This window comes from Ylistrum balloti, unplaced genomic scaffold, assembly GCF_031769215.1.
Source record: "Ylistrum balloti isolate Yb309-2 unplaced genomic scaffold, AGI_CSIRO_Ybal_v1 Utg369712, whole genome shotgun sequence".
Classification (NCBI taxonomy): Eukaryota; Metazoa; Mollusca; class Bivalvia; order Pectinida; family Pectinidae; genus Ylistrum; species Ylistrum balloti.
The window spans coordinates 760,883-777,907 of NW_026781937.1; the positions used below are offsets into that span (position 1 = coordinate 760,883).

Sequence of the window (17,025 nt, forward strand, 5' to 3'; positions counted from 1 at the left end):
TTACAAATGCCAGAAGCGGTAGATTCACAACCCTCCAGATTGAACTTGACCTGTTGTCTTACAATGGAAGGATCAAGCGCTGAACGAACTACTAAAGACATTGGGGCCACTGCAAATGAACATGGACACTTGCTCTCACAACTGCCTTTCAGGCTGTGACACTGTCGCTCAGTGATTCGGAATAGGAAAAAGCACAGTCATCAAAGTTCTCAAGAATGGTATAGCACTGCAGAAATTGGGTGTACTATCGGAGGACATAGATGACATAATTGAAGAAGCAACAACATTCTTGGCTGCATGCTACGGGGCAAAGTCTCGGTTACGTCGAACATATCTGGGGCCCGTGGAGAGTTCTGGCCAAGAATGATGGGCAGAAGAAGGTAACAAAGGCTGAAGAGCTCAAGTCACTCCCACTTTCCCAAGAGGCATTCAAGGAGAATGTAAAGCAGGTGAATATCCAAACTGCCATTTGGAAGTCTGTTCTTGATTCAGAACCTCCAGCATTGGAACCTGTCCAGTTCGGATGGGAACGTGACGACCGTACCCGCTACTTGACCCGTAACAGTGCAACCAGACGTCAGTGTTGCTCCACTGGAGGTGCTGGAAATTATAAGGTGTGGTTGTGCTACGGATATTCAATGTGTGGATGCTACAAAGCTCATCTACCGTGCACAATTTTTTGTTTATGCCACGGGGAGGTAGACTGCCAGAATTAGAATACCCGACGTATTGCTGACAGCGACAATGTTTCTGACGGTTTGGTGACTGACAACGTACATCAACACAAGTAATTGGAATGTTCTTTGCCGATTCACATACACGCTAAAGTTGATTGTCCAATCTTTGCAGAAAATATAGTTGTGATCAATACTGGAATGGCCTAATCCGATGCATTACCCTTTAGAACATAGGTATGAACACAAACGTTATTTTGATACCACGTGTAATTATTGAGATATTGACATAAACAAGATTTTCAGTAATGGCCACCCCAATATGTCTATTCACCATAAAGTGATTCTTCACCCCTCCAATCACAGGGATACCATTCATTGTTACCGAGAAGCTGATAAAAACAAGATTTTCGGTAATGGCGGCCTTAATGTACATATTGTACGGATTGCCCAAGGATGACAGAGTGGCATCATACAGATTTTGAAAGAGCACACATCAGTGATATAACAGCAGCAAAAAACATTGTACGAACCGCGATGTGCGCCTGATGGTATCTGCACCCGGACTAATACCTGCAAAACTAAGACGAACCTAACACTCGGATGTTTCTGTTTTTGCGAAATTTGACAAATGGGTGATCTCCCGTATTGATAGTTGAGATACAATTAAGTTGAAGTTTTTGGCATCCTATCACAAGGAATCCTGATGTTATTTCCCCAAAAGGGGACTGATGATCCAGATTTTGTTATAGTGGAGGATAAAGTAAATTTAGGAGAGTGATTTTGTTCAGATTTCACAAGCTTGGTGGATATTTAAAATGATATATATCATAAACCTTCATGTCCTTCAAATTCCATTATCATAAGAGTTAAAAAATAAATTAGTAAAATTCCCTTCCGTAAGGAAGGGGAAAAGCCCATTTCCTATTTCTTGAATTTGGAAAATCGAAATTTCACTTCTAAAATAATTCCAAAATTACAAACAGATAATGGTAATTTTATTACAAACCTTAAATGAAGTTAGATTATTCTATGAAAATTTATACAGATTTAAAGACGTTGATGCTGTTGATTTGAATGATCATCTGCAAGGTTGTGGAGTACCAAAATTAAGTAACATAGCGCTAAGAATCTGGAAGGTTTGATTACCATAGAAGAGGCAGGTAAAGTTTTGAAAGATATGAACAATGATAAGAGTCTTGGATGAGACGGTTTCACCCCTGAATTTTTAAGACCTTTTGGAAATTTATAGAAGTATTTGTTGTCCGTTCAATAAATTATATTTTTGCTGTTGGTCAGCTTTCTCTCACTCAGAGACATGTCATAATAACCTGTATTCCAAAGATAGATAAACCACGTCATTTCTTAAAAAGAACTGGATCTATCTCTTTGTTAAGCATTTCCTACAAATAGCTTCAGGAATACTTTCTCATAGGATAAAATCAGTTCTAGGAAAGCTTATCAATGAGATCAGACAGGTTTCTTATCTGGTCTCTATATCGGCGAAAATATTCGTACTCTTTATGACGTAATGTCTTATGCTGAAGATTTAGATATTCCAGGAATGCTCCTTATGGTCGATTTCGAAAAAGCTTTTTATTCTGTTTCATGGGATTTTATTCATAAAATTCTTGATTATTTCAATTTTGGTCGGGATATTAGAAAATAGGTAAAAATTTTCCATACTAATATTTACTCCTCAATTAATCAGGGAGGTAATATTTCTGCCTCTGTTGACATCCATCGTGGTTGTCGTCAAGGCAACCCTATTTTCCCATACACTTTTATTTTGTACGTTGAAATTTCAGCAGCAAAAATCAGGACTAATAACAATATACATGATATACAAATTGATAATGTATCTATTCTTAATATACAGTATGCAGATGACACTGGTCTTTTACTTCATGGGTCAGAGAGCTCACTCAAGGAATTATTGAACTAACTTTTTTGCTAGAATGTCAGGTTTACATATTAACACAAGTAAAACACAGGTAATTTGGATAGGAAGCAAAAAATATAGTGTTGATTCTTTCCTTCCAGAATTGAACCTTCTCTGGGACAATAATAAGTTTACTTTAGCGCTGCACCGAACAAAGGATGTGCTCTGTTTGTAACCTGGGTTATACTGATTCTAAATACACAAAACCAGACTGATTGAAATTGAAATATGCCATTTATTAAAAATAACAAATGACGACAGAAAATATGACAATTACAATTTCCTGTTCATTAACAGTACATTAATCAACTGTACTTAATGTTATCCAATCAGAGATATCCCAAAATGAGGATGGGGTGGTTATGTTGAAAAAACATATCTTTTTTGGCCGTTTTTGATCAATATGAAATTATAATGTTTTAACTGAGATCATTTAACACTACAATAATTACACTAACAACAATTTGATGTCCAAATTCTACATATAAACTGCCTGATCCTGCAAATCGTCTTTCGGTTTTGCGCGATCAAAACAGATTTGAGTGTTTTTTGTAATACGTCATCATTTTTCCTTTTTATGTAATACGTTTCCGTTTGTCCTTGAAAATTGATCATAATGTTTAACATATGAAGGTATTAATGCAAAAGTAATTCATTAAAATGAATAGAACGGCACTATTCTACCCCGATTCTGCCCGATCCTGTAAATCGTCTTTAAGTCTTGCCCGACACAGTACGTTCTGCGAGAAAAATACAATATTTTCGCCATTTTTGGTCAATTTGAAACTTAATTGTTTGAATAATGGTCATTTAAAAACAAAATATTAAAACTAAGAACAATTTAATGCCCAAATTCTACATATAAACCGCCCGATTCTTCCCGATCCTGTAAATCGTCTTTCGGTCCGCAGACACCATTGGTAGGTATTGGCATAGAGAGACAGAAGTGGCTGAGTAAACCTTGCCTTGATCTATGTCAATACTGAATATTACGACTAGTTACAGAGTTCGGGGTACTGCTCACAACATAGGTCGCAAGCAAGGTTAGAGTAATTCTAGAGTACACGTTGCCCTGAGCTATATGGCATTAGGCTAGATACTACTGTTAGAAGTACCAGTGTTAACAGTAGGTAGCTGTGTTGTATACAGTATTGGCAGTAGATGTCCTAAGTTGATATAGATCTCATCAGTCTCGTTTGTGCTTTTATGTGCATGTGAAAGGTAACTCTGCACTTATATTCTATATACTGTTTATGGTTGTCATTGTTTCAGATAGATACTGTCTTATACTGTATAAAGCTGATTTCGGCTTATATATTGCAGTAGTGTTACTACCATACAGGGACCCAAGTATAACTTGGTCGCGGACACCACACCCCCGCTCGGCACGTTACAGTTTTATGTAATACGTCTTCATTTTTCCTTAAAAACTATTCATAATTTTTACCATATGATGATATCAATGCAAAATAAATTTATGAAAATCATTAAAACGGCACTATTCTACCCTGATTTTGCCCGATCCTGTAAATCGTCTAACCGTCATCAATGTAGACATGTTGGCTGGGATGGGGGATAGTGTTGACAAACAACCACACGTTAGTCTTGTCAATACTCGCCAGAAAATCAGAAACGTGGACTGCACTGTATTGAATAGTTCTAGAAACACTGCTCTCACGATATGACAAGCATCGTGATATCGGAAAATGTTGTTTACCTAGTCTTTTCTGTCTTTGTTCACAATTTAGCACTGACCCACGAGTGTAAATTAATGGCGCCCAGTGATATTTGTTTCTGAACTAACGCATGCGTAGTGCCCAGCTACGGACGACAACTCTGGATTGTCGTCCTCAGCTGTAACCTACAGTGTAGTCCCCCTTACCAAAACCTGCCGATCAGCGCGAAAACCATTTATGTGTTATATACATAAATTTATCTTTTGAGATTCCTAGTATGTTAAGTCATGTAGTAACGGTTGAATTGAATTAAACATATTTTATTTTATTGAAAAAAAATTATTACAACAGGATTAGGTACAAGTTATTACAACTTATGAAACACCCTTTCCCCAATATATAACAAAATATAGTTAGACAACGATTGTAGCAATGTATTCGGGAAAAATATTTTTAAAAGTTGGGTTATATTGAATAATTCCTTTTTCCTTCGAGGCAAAGTAAGCCTGAGTCAATTTTGAAAAAGCCCTTTATGGTACAATAATGACATTCAAGTGGGCAATAGATATATCTTCTATCCTGTATGGTTTAATGCTGGTATATATACCATCAATGACCTAATCAAAAATTCTGATCATTTGTCATTTTTCTCCTTTGATGAGTTTCTTCATAAATTTTCAATCAATACCAACTGTTTACAGTATCGTGGCTTGATTACAGCCGTCAAGTGTTTCTGGAGAAAACATTACTACCATCTATTAGGACCATTTCAGCCTTTTATACCACTTCTATTTGAATTTTTTTTATAAAAGTAAAATAGGTTCCAAAGATTTCTACAATTCTATTACTAAACCAGAACCAACCCCTACTGGTATTCCAAAACGGAGTGATGAATTTGACTTTGATGGTCAGAAGTGAAAATATATATTAATAATTCCATTTACTATTACGAAAAGCTCTAAGCTACCGTGGTTTCAAGTAAGGATTGTACATCACATTCTGGTTACGAACTCCTTTCTTTTCAATATTAATCTAATTCCTAGCCCTTTATGTCAACTGTGTAATATTGAAAGAGAAACTATCGTTCACTGTCTATGGGAGTGTATAGAGGTACAGACTCTATTGGGGAGATTTGAATCTCTTCTTGATATTCTTCCGATTCCTTTTTGGATAAAGAAAGAAACATATTTATTTGGAATTATCCATCCTAATGCTAATACTGTAGGTAACGAAATTTTAATTCTCATTAAATTCTATGTTTATATGTCAAGATGTCTACAAAAATCTCTTAAAATAAATGCTCTTATAAAAAAGATTAAGGTCATTTCCATGTTCAAAAGTACATTTCTAGCAAAAACACTATTATGAAAACAAAATTTGAGAATAATTGTAAAGAATGGATGCCCATTTTAGAACTATAGTATGTATTCTAACAAGTCTGTTCGTAATGGCCATGGCCTTGACTTTACCAAACTGACTTTAAATTTATTTAATTTCCACAAAATTAGTGCTATTTTTATTTAATAATGATTATAACCCTCCCAATTCTCTCTCTCGCTCTCTGTTTAGGATGTACAATGTTTCTTTAAAATATGTATTCATGAGTGAGTATGTGTGTGTGAGGAAATATCTTTGATAAGTGTAAGTGATATGATATTGTGTGTGTGTGTGTGTTTGTGTTTGTGAGTATTTTGTTAAGAACACGTAAGTTTGCTATGTGAGTGTAAGTGGGTGTGAATGTTGATGAGTGAGTTTGTATGCAGGAAGTAGTAGATACATGTGCATGATGATAAAGACGATGATGACGATGATGATGCATGTGCATGTGCATGTGTAAGACGTATTCAAGTCTTAACACACAAGTGTGAGTGTGTGTGTGTGTATGTTTTTGTGTGGATTCTCTTGTATAATGTGTATTGTGTAATATGTAAAAACTTGTCAAATAAAAAAAAATAATTAAAAAAAAAAAAAAAATAATAATAATAATAAATAATAATCACAAAAAAAAAAAAAAAAATTCAGTCCACGATATTCGTCAGCTGAGTCAGATTTATGATGAAAGGAGTGGTCTACGAAACATTAAAACACACGCGATGGTTACATAGAAAATGATTGGCTGAATGAATACCGCTGGGCAATATTTGCGGTTTTTTAATGCTCATATAAATAGGCTCCCAGATGTCCAAGTGTCGTGTATTTGTACACCGAACCCTTAGCAGCGTTTAGGTAAGTATACACTTTGAAACACGGATCATGAACCATTCTCCAAAATATTTCATACTAAATATTTGTGTTTTAAAAATTTATTTGTTTGTTATTGTTCCAATTCCATGAGTTTGAAATTACGTTTGCATCGAAAACATGACAGGGATATATTTGTTTGATACGTTCAACGATAACGTCATTGCTCTTTCTTTATTAATGACAGAACTAAACTTTAATTCCTAACTCTAGTACATTTCTCTTCAATAAAGGTTTACAGCTGTACAAAAACAGATCCGAGATGATTTCGGACAGCAATTATTGGATGTAGGATCTGAATTAATAATTTTATTAACTGACTCCATTGCAAATCAGACATGAACATGTTACTTTGGTGCTACATACAAGATATCCTGTTTAAATGAAACATTCTAGAGATACCAAACGTTAACAAATTTACATATACACGTCATAATTTTGAAACCACGGGAAATTAAAAATGATATTACTTTAGCAATTTAAACAATATCTTACAATATCATAAATATCATTGAATTATCATTGGATAGAGTATATTTCGATCTAACTTTTAATTTGTGTAAATACATTGTTTTGCTATTGAAGGCTCATTTGGAATATTTGTATTTTGAATCTGTTCACTCCAAAAATGTCTCTTTCAATACTAAAACGAAAAAAAAAAAAAAAAAAACCATTTTCCATGCCATTGAAAACTTCTGAACAAGATTATATCGCATTTTCATTGATAATCGAACTTCTTTTTAGACATGGCGGATACAGGAGTTATTCCGGCAGGAGCCTTTGGCCTCGGATTTGGAGCAGCTACCCCATTAATCAATAGTCCACTGTTCGCTCTCTTAGCGATCTTTGCAGGTATACAACGTTTTCATTGTTATTTTATTCATCTAGTTCAGAGTAAACAATATTCTATCCAAGTTTCAACATTAAAATAGTATTACAAAAATTGAAATACCAAGAAGAGGACTTGGCGAAAGCTCAAAGCTTATGTAAACAATTTCCTACTTAGTTATGGACATAGAAAAGTCATCAAGTTTGACTGAACAAAGGATTATTGGTGTCAACAACAATAGTAATGCCCGAGTACTGATCCTGTGTTTATAAGGAAATGAACGAACAACTATAGTCCGTATCAAAATACGTGTTAAGTACATTGTAACTACATAAGTATGGACAGGAAAACCTAGTAAAGGTTAGTACATTGTAACTACATAAGTATGGACAGGTAAACCTAGTAAAGGCTAGTACAGTGTTACTACATAAGTATGAACAGGTAAATCTAAAAAAGGTGAGTACATTGTAACTACATAAGTAGGAACAGATAAACCTAGTAAAGGTTAGTACATTGTAACTACATAAGTATGGACAGGTAAACCTAGTAAAGGCTAGTACAGTGTTACTACATAAGTATGAACAGGTAAATCTAAAAAAGGTGGGTACATTGTAACTACATAAGTAGGAACAGATAAACCTAGTAAAGGTTAGTACATTGTAACTACATAAGTATGGACAGGTAAACCTAGTAAAGGTTAGTACAGTGTTACTACATAAGTATGAACAGGTAAATCTAAAAAAGGTGAGTACATTGTAACTACATAGGTATGAACAGGTGAATCTAGTACAGGTAAGAACTACATTAATAAAAACGTTACCGTTATGCCTATACAAACCTTGCAATGGCGATATTATTTGGATTAGTTTTAACATGTTTACGTTTTAAAAATAATTCCGTTTGAAATAATATCTTTGCTGCCAAAGTTTGTGAAACCAATTTTTTATTTCAAGAAATTTTCAGTGTATAAAGGTGATTCACGGATATCAATTTTTGTTCAAATTGTATTATTTATAATTTTCTGTCACTCTCATTTCGTCAATTGTTTACACTTAATATTTCTTTGTTGATGTCTCTAATGAAATATTCACCGGAGAGTTTTTCAATGGTTGCGTATGTTAGATATCGATGGTAGTATCACGATACAGGATAAGGAGTTTGGGTCATGAATTTGATACAGGGCAACAGAATAGTTGCCTTCGTTTGAATTTTGTCATCTATATTTTTCGTTTAAAACTGTAAAAAAGTCACTTTTCTGAAATATGTAATAAAAGGTAACTCCAATTTGTTTTCATTTCATATGGAAAAGACTTGGTTTCATACAATCTCATATGAAGGGGAAATGATTTATTGCTATTTTAGTGCACATTTCAATCTGTTTTTTTAAACTGCATTTCTCCAGTGTCCAGTATTAACAGTGTCGCTTCTTATCGTCACAGTCCAATAGAAGAATGACACAGCTTTATGATTGTAGCTTATGGGGCATCTTGGTAGAAATTCTGTATTTGTTTTGAAATTGTACATCATTTACACGCCACAACAGAGTCTCACATTGTTATCTGTTTGCAGAACATTCCTGGAATGTATGATCATCTCTAAAAACACTCATATTAACCAGATAAGGTAAAGGGGGACGGACCAGTTCTCGCTGTCGTTAGTGTGACTAGAGTCCAGCGGACTATATACAAAATCATTATAATAAATAATTTTAGACTTAAATAAGAAATTATGAAAACTCGTCAGTATGTACCTTTAGGATCAATTATTTGGTCTACGTAATAACATTATTGTTAAACTTAAATGAAAACAGCATACTTTAAAAACATAATAAAAGAAATCAGAATGGTCAGCCCAGTTTGATATCATGATTAAAGCACAGGCAATGCATACATAAAGAACACTCAAAATTATTTTGTTTATGAGAAGTAATCTATCAGACATTGCCAGAAACATTCAATATATGGTCGAAAATGAATGTTTATGCGCCATTGGCATGCTAGGGTCTAGGCTATCTTAGAAAAATGACCGACCATCAATACGACGAATGCTTTGTAGAGGCATTATCAGCAAACGAACAAGGTACGGGGGCACCCACGAACAGGGCGTGCGCGTATGACGTCAAATCGACAAGATACCCACAAACAAACGTCGCATTTGCATAATCAGTTTCAGCTCTCTTTATTGACTACTAAAACAATTCTAGGACTTAGACGTATCACTTCCAGAACCTAACAGAACAGATTGCCAGAGACCACATACCGCCCACGATGTCCAGTTATCCGTTCTGTTTTGCTTCGATATCACAAAATTGCGCGTGTCATGAAGCAGGAGACAACCACAATGTGCTATTGATAGACGAGTTTTGATTCGATGATGGCTGTCGTGTTAGGGTGTACAGTCGGACTGGAGAACGTTACAGTGACGGTCGTGTTTGGGTGTACAGTCGGACTGGTGAACGTTACGGTGATTGTCGTGTTTGGGTGTACAGACGGACTGGAGAACGTTACGGTGACGGTCGTATTTGGGTATACAGTAGGACAGGAGAACGTTACGGTGATTGTCGTGTTTGGGTGTACAGACGGACTGGAGAACGTTACGGTGACGGTCGTATTTGGGTTTACAGTAGGACAGGAAAACGTTACAGTGACGGTCGTGTTTGGGTGTACAGTCGGAGTGGTGAACGTTACGGTGACGGTCGTATTTGGGTGTACAGTCGGACTGGAGAACGTTACAGTGTTGGTTGTGTTTGGGTGTACAGACGGAAAGAAGAACGTTACAGTGACGGTTGTGTTCGGGTGTACAGTCGGACAGGAGAACGTTACGGTGTTGGCTGTGTAAGGTGTACAGTCGGACTGGTGAACGTTACGGTGATGGTTGTGTTAGGGTGTACAGACGGACTGGAGAACGTTACAGTGACGGTTGTGTTAGGGTGTACAGACGAAAGGAAGAACGTTATGATGATTGTCGTGTTAGGGTGTACTGACGGAAAGAAGAACGTTATGATGAATGTCGTGTTAGGGTGTACTGACGGAAAGAAGAACGTTATGATGAATGTCGTGTTAGGGTGTAATGACGGAAAGAAGAACGTTATGATGAATGTCGTGTTAGGGTGTAATGACGGAAAGAAGAACGTTATGATGAATGTCGTGTTAGGGTGTACAGACGGACTGGAGAACGTTACAGTGACGGTCGTGTTTGGGTGTACAGTAGGACAGGAGAACGTTACAGTGTTGGTTGTGTTTGGGTGTACAGACGGAAAGAAGAACGTTACAGTGACGGTTGTGTTCGGGTGTACAGTCGGACAGGAGAACGTTACGGTGTTGGCTGTGTAAGGTGTACAGTCGGACTGGTGAACGTTACGGTGATGGTTGTGTTAGGGTGTACAGACGGACTGGAGAACGTTACAGTGACGGTTGTGTTAGGGTGTACAGACGAAAGGAAGAACGTTATGATGATTGTCGTGTTAGGGTGTACTGACGGAAAGAAGAACGTTATGATGAATGTCGTGTTAGGGTGTACTGACGGAAAGAAGAACGTTATGATGAATGTCGTGTTAGGGTGTAATGACGGAAAGAAGAACGTTATGATAATTGTCGTGTTAGGGTGTACAATCTGACCGGAGAACGTTACAGTCATGGTCTTGTTAGGGTGTACAGACGGAACGAAGAACGGTACAGTGATGGTCGTGTCAGGGTTTTTTTTAAGTCGGACATGAGAACGTTACGGTGACGGTCGTGTTAGGATGTACAGTCGTACATTAGAATGTTACAGTGAATGTCATGTTCGTTTACAACTTGTTTATCTTTTCGCAGTACCTGAATCTGACACCTGATACCAAGGATATTTACGACTGGAAAATTATTGTAATACGTTTTATCATTTTCAGCGGTTATTGCTGTGATCTTTGGAACTGATATACTCGAGGGTCCCCCTGGTCCGCCAGGAAGTACCGGTGTTACTGGAGTAACTGGTCCTACTGGCCCCACTGGTGCTACAGGAGTCACTGGTGCTACCGGTCCAACAGGTGCTACCGGGCCAGGGGTTACCGGTCCAGCAGGTGCTACCGGTGTCACAGGTGCTACCGGAGCTACAGGTGCTACCGGTGCCTCAGGTGTTGCCGGTGCCACAGGTGTTACCGGTGCCACAGGTGCTACCGGTGCCACAGGTGCTACCGGTGCCACAGGTGCTACCGGTGTCACAGGTCCAACCGGATAACAGCTTTCTTCTTGTTACAGCTTTCTGTGGCCAGAAATGACAGTGCGTTTCCATCTTTTGCGTTTAATGGTATGCGATTTGTTGCATGGAAACACATTATTAATTAAATTACAAGATTACACTATTGAGTATTGTTTTATGTTTAATTAGTCAAATGTAGGTCTGAACCGCTATGAATTCTATATATATCTGCTTTTTTGCAGTAAATTAACTTACGCATCCAGGAATCTACTCATTATGTTCTTATTCAAGATATTCCAATTAAAAATCGCCATTCACATTTGTATATGCATATCCATTTACGTAATCAAATGTTATATTGGAGAATTGGAAAGAAAGAAATATTTAAGGCTTTAGAATTGTAACGTTCAAACAGATATTCAATATGAAGTTATATTTCATAATTTATAAAGAATTCAACCAAAATTAAAACATCCCGCCGATAATTTATACCAGCAGATACATTTTAAAAAGAAACATCCCTCAAGTAAGGGCTAGAATTCTCATTTCATCTGTGACATATCAATTCGTAACATTTTGAGGAGATTCGCCCTAGTTACGGTTAATTTTTCTCACTTCATCTGTGAGATATTAATTGGTAATATTATGAGGAGATTCGCCCTAGTTACGGTTAATTTTTCTCACTTCATCTTTGAGATATTAATTCGTAATATTATGAGGAGATTCGCCCTAGTTACGGTTAATTTTTCTCACTTCATCTTTGAGATATTAATTCGTAATATTATGAGGAGATTCACCCTAGTTACGGTTAATTTTTCTCACTTCATCTTTGAGATATTAATTGGTAATATTATGAGGAGATTCACCCTAGTTACGGTTAATTTTTCTCACTTCATCTTTGAGATATTAATTCGTAATATTATGAGGAGATTCATCCTAGTTACGGTTAATTTTTCTCACTTCATCTGTGATATATTAATTCGTAATATTATGAGGAGATTCGCCCTAGTTACGGTTAATTCTTCTCACTTCATCCGTGATGAGTTTCAGACCCCCCACTTTACCAGTCAATGTCTATTAGTTATATTACGAAGAACCTTTAAAAAGAATGTCTAATAAATATGAATATTGATGTTAAAGTCATGTTTTAGAGACAGACTGTGTTGGTCTATTGGTAGAAGTATTTACTTGAACGAGTGTCCAAACCTCGTAAATGTCATCCTAGATTTCGTCCAATTCTATTTCTTAAATAGAAACATTTTCAAATTCTGTTTTAACAGCTCATTACAAAACAATTTCGTCAGACTCGTAAATAGGTACTAAAAGGTAGCCACTGACATGGCCAAGGCTTTCAAACTATAAACAATTAAAAATACATTTTGTCCTCTGTCTTTTGTTCAATTTTGAAGTCGCGTTGTCAATCGTTTAGTGCAGGCATTTTTACTTCACAAATTATTTACTATAAATAGACACCCCGCAAGCACAACAGGATTTCTCTCTTCAGGATTGGTTTATGGCTAAGGCCGATAAAAATACAGAGGCATGCTATATGTTATATCATATTCATATGATCATTTATCGTTGTTAAACTAATATGTCCAAAGCTATACACGTTGCAACATGTGGGATTTTCGCATTTTCTTCCTTCTTTTTAACAATCGCTTGCTTTCCCTATACATAGGAAGGCAATGAGTTCTGATCTAAGGTTGGGATATGGGCAAAAATTAGCTAATGTAACCCTAAGTGTGACACTGCAAGAAAAAACAGAAATATTCATAAGCCTACAAATTTTGTTTGAAGTATAACTGTAAATGGTGTCTTTCTATGTGTAACAAAAAAAATCATTTTGAATCTTACTTCAGTTAAGAAAAAAGAGAATTAATGAATTTAGAGCATGTAGCATTGACACTATTCCCAAACTGAGATTGGTGGTTCTTTGACCAGTTTAAAGTTTAGTATTAGGTTTGTTTATCTCAAAACATTGTCCATCATCTCGACTTAAAAAATTGCATTTTTCAAATTTATCATGTATTTAAAAAATTCTATAAAAACAGGTTTCCTCTTATTGCTTTGTCAATGTTACATGCAATTATTAAGAGACAGATATCATTAGAATTATGTTCTTGGTAAACAAGAAAAGTCATTTTTTCATTGTGTTATTGTCGTATAAAGAAAGTTCTATCAATATTTTTGCAACCTTTTCATTTCAGTAATAAAGTAGTTACATATATGTTGCATGTAACATGGACACAAAAAATATGAATCATAAAGCATTCCAGAAATGCTATTAAAACATATAAAAAGCCCCCCAATACACGATCTGTATGTAAATTATGATTATACTCCCACATATCTCAAATATAATATCGTTTAAGTAGTCGCATGTAACATTGACACCAAAAACGTGCAACTATTTATTTTCGGTTCAAGGATACGTACGGAAATCGTTCCCACCAAAAAATCGCTATCGTGAGGTCAAACCTGTTTCAAATACTAGATCTACTGGGTTTTTTTTTTTTTTTTTGTTGTTGAAAAATACAAAGAAAAAATCACACAACATTATCAAAGATCATATTTTACTCCGAATGTGTGCGTAACGCTTCAATACGTGATCAAAATTACCAGATTCCGTTGTCTCCTTGAGTTCCTCTACACCGATAGACGCTATTTTGGAAAACTGCATAGTCACGTGTTAACGTTACTGGGAGCGGGTCGAAATGTCGCAAAAAACATTATCGTTACGCGATCTGTTACAGAAATACAACTGTTCCAAAGAGAGGGGGTATTTTTAGGGTAGTTTGGACACGAAAATTAATTATATTTATTACCTGATATATTTTCCGAACTCCATTTGATTGATGAAAATTACGACAATCATATCGTACCTTGTGTTGACACTTCGTAAATTTGCAAATGCCGTGTCGATAATGCGTTTCCAAACATTTACTGAGGGAAACGTGCACGTAACGTTTGTTGACGCTAAAAGTTCCCACATTGGTTTATTTTCAATCCTATTTTTTTGCAGCATTAATCAAATCCTGCATAAAACAAGTGTATTTATCGATAGACCGATCATTTTGCAGTTGATTAACAACTTTTACAGCACCACAATTCTTCAGGCATTTAATAAATACGACTCGGAGTTTCTGCAGAAATGTCACACTTTTTGCCTGTAATTTATCCACTGGCGGCGTACAACTTGTGCTGCTTCCTTGTTATTTAATCAGTTAGATCAATTTGTTTTTTTCATATGACGATAAAAATAAACCAACTTTAATATATAAACAATGTTTATTCTCCATACTTACATGATTTTGTTTGTTTTTTATTGGATAAACTACTTTGACTCTAAAATTTCATTAGCGAATTCTTGCCCTTATACCAAAGTCTTTTAAATGGAAGTTACTATTCTCTACTATATGTTCAACATAAATCTCAAAAACAAGCTCCTTTGTCAGTATAATATGGCTGGAGAATTTCTTTGAAAAGTGCTATTAATACTGATGGCGTCAGCTCAGTTTACTGTTATAAGAAAACCGTACCAACATACCACGTGCTTACATTTCTCATACGCAACGGAGACATTCCTAAATGTACATAAGAATGCAAACTACATCAAATAAATCAAACAAGATGGCATTTATTCTGACAAATGCTTGCTTCAGTGAAGTAATTAATTACCTCGTTGTTCTGGGACTAATACATCTATACCTTGACCAGAAAAACAAAATAATGACAACTTTGAGGTAGAGATCGGTTTGTTATCAACTTGTTAGGGATTCATAACTAGGTACCCATCTAGTGAAATATAATACACGAACATTGTGAGATGAAATATATGAAAATCGTTATACAAAAAGAGAAAAATACTGTATTTGTATGTGAGACTTGAAAACAAAACAAGGAGAGAACATTTCAACACAGTACAATTTTAAACGTCTGATTTGCTGTCATCTGTACACGTTTCATTCATCTTTAGTCAACATCACCGATATTATTAGGAATAAGGAAATGCCTACCATATATCTACTGCATTGAAAATTTTATAAGTAATGAAAGTAATAAATAGAGGAATTTTGTTGGTAAAACATTGTGAGGATTGAAAAGGAGATTTGAAGAAATCATGCGAGACGTTTGGACAAACAAGCAGAAAAAGGTGACTAAGGGACCGTTGCGAGGAGAGAGGAAATTGTCAATACACTATGTTGAAGGGGATCCTATCGTTGTATATTGTGTGTTGGGCTTTAACGTTCATATGATAGAAAAACATCACAATAATCAGTTGCAATATATTAAGATTATGATATGAAAGAAAAAATCACCCAAAGATACAGTATATTTATATTGTTTTAAATGGAAATACACAAGTGTGTTGATATTGCTAGTTGAAATTCATGGTTATTATTTCAGTTGAAATAGGCGAAATGGAGATACCGAAAATAGGTATCAACTAAACATTATCATATTCCAGGACAATGTTAATATAACGTATATTTGATTTCCTCCCTCCACACAAAAAATCCCAGCAGTAGTTCTCTTTTTCCCACTGAAAATTATCGTATTGATGGTAGTAGCATAGTGTCTACAATGGTCTAGTGCATATATCATAGTGTCTGGTTCTAGCATCATAGTTTCTTTAACTCCGATTCAGGTATCATATTGTCTTTTTGCTTCTGGTTCTAGTATCATAGTGTCTGATGCTAGTATCATAGTGTCTGATGCTAGTATCATAGTGGCTGATGCTAGTATCATAGCGGCTGGTGCTAGTATCATAGCGTCTGATGCTAGTATCATAGTGTCTTTTAATACTGATTCTACTATCATAGTGTCTTCTTAATTCTGATACTAATATCATAGTGTCTTTTTACTTCTGATTTTGGGATCATAGTGTCTTTATACTTCTGGTTATAGTATCATATTGTCTTTTTTCTTCTGGTTCTGGGGTCATGTTGTCTTTATACTTCTGGTTCTAGTATCATAGTGTCTGTATACTTCTGGTTATAATATCATAGTGTTTTTTCACCTCTGGTTATAGAATCATAGTGTCTTTATACTTCTGGTTCTAGTATCGTAGTGTCTTTATACTTCTGGTTATAGAATCATAGTGTCTTTATACTTCTGGTTCTAGTATAGTAGTGTCTTTATACTTCTGGTTATAGAATCATAGTGTCTTTATACTTCTGGTTATAGAATCATAGTGTCTTTTAATACTGAACTACCATCATAGTGTCTTTTTAATTATGATTTTAATATCATAGTGTCTTTTTACTTCTGGTTCTGCGATCATAGTGTCTTTATACTTCTGGTTATAGAATCATAGTGTCTTTATACTTCTGGTTCTGGGGTCATAGTGTCTTTATACTTCTGGTTATAGAATCATAGTGTCTTTTAATACTGATTCTACCATCATAGTGTCTTTTTAATTATGATTCTAATATCATAGTGTCTTTTTACTTCTGGTTCTGCGATCATAGTGTCTTTATACTT

At 35.5% G+C, this 17,025-nt stretch overlaps 1 protein-coding gene across 1 annotated transcript; it reads left to right on the plus strand.

The window, feature by feature from the left end:
* Positions 1-7,279: 7,279 nt before the first annotated feature.
* On the plus strand, positions 7,280-11,577 carry LOC132565306 (collagen alpha-1(I) chain-like). The gene is made up of 2 exons (XM_060229944.1): positions 7,280-7,385; positions 11,249-11,577. Exons 1-2 carry the CDS (start codon positions 7,280-7,282, stop codon positions 11,575-11,577), a joined length of 435 nt encoding a protein of 144 aa, XP_060085927.1.
* The last annotated feature ends 5,448 nt before the right edge of the window (positions 11,578-17,025 follow it).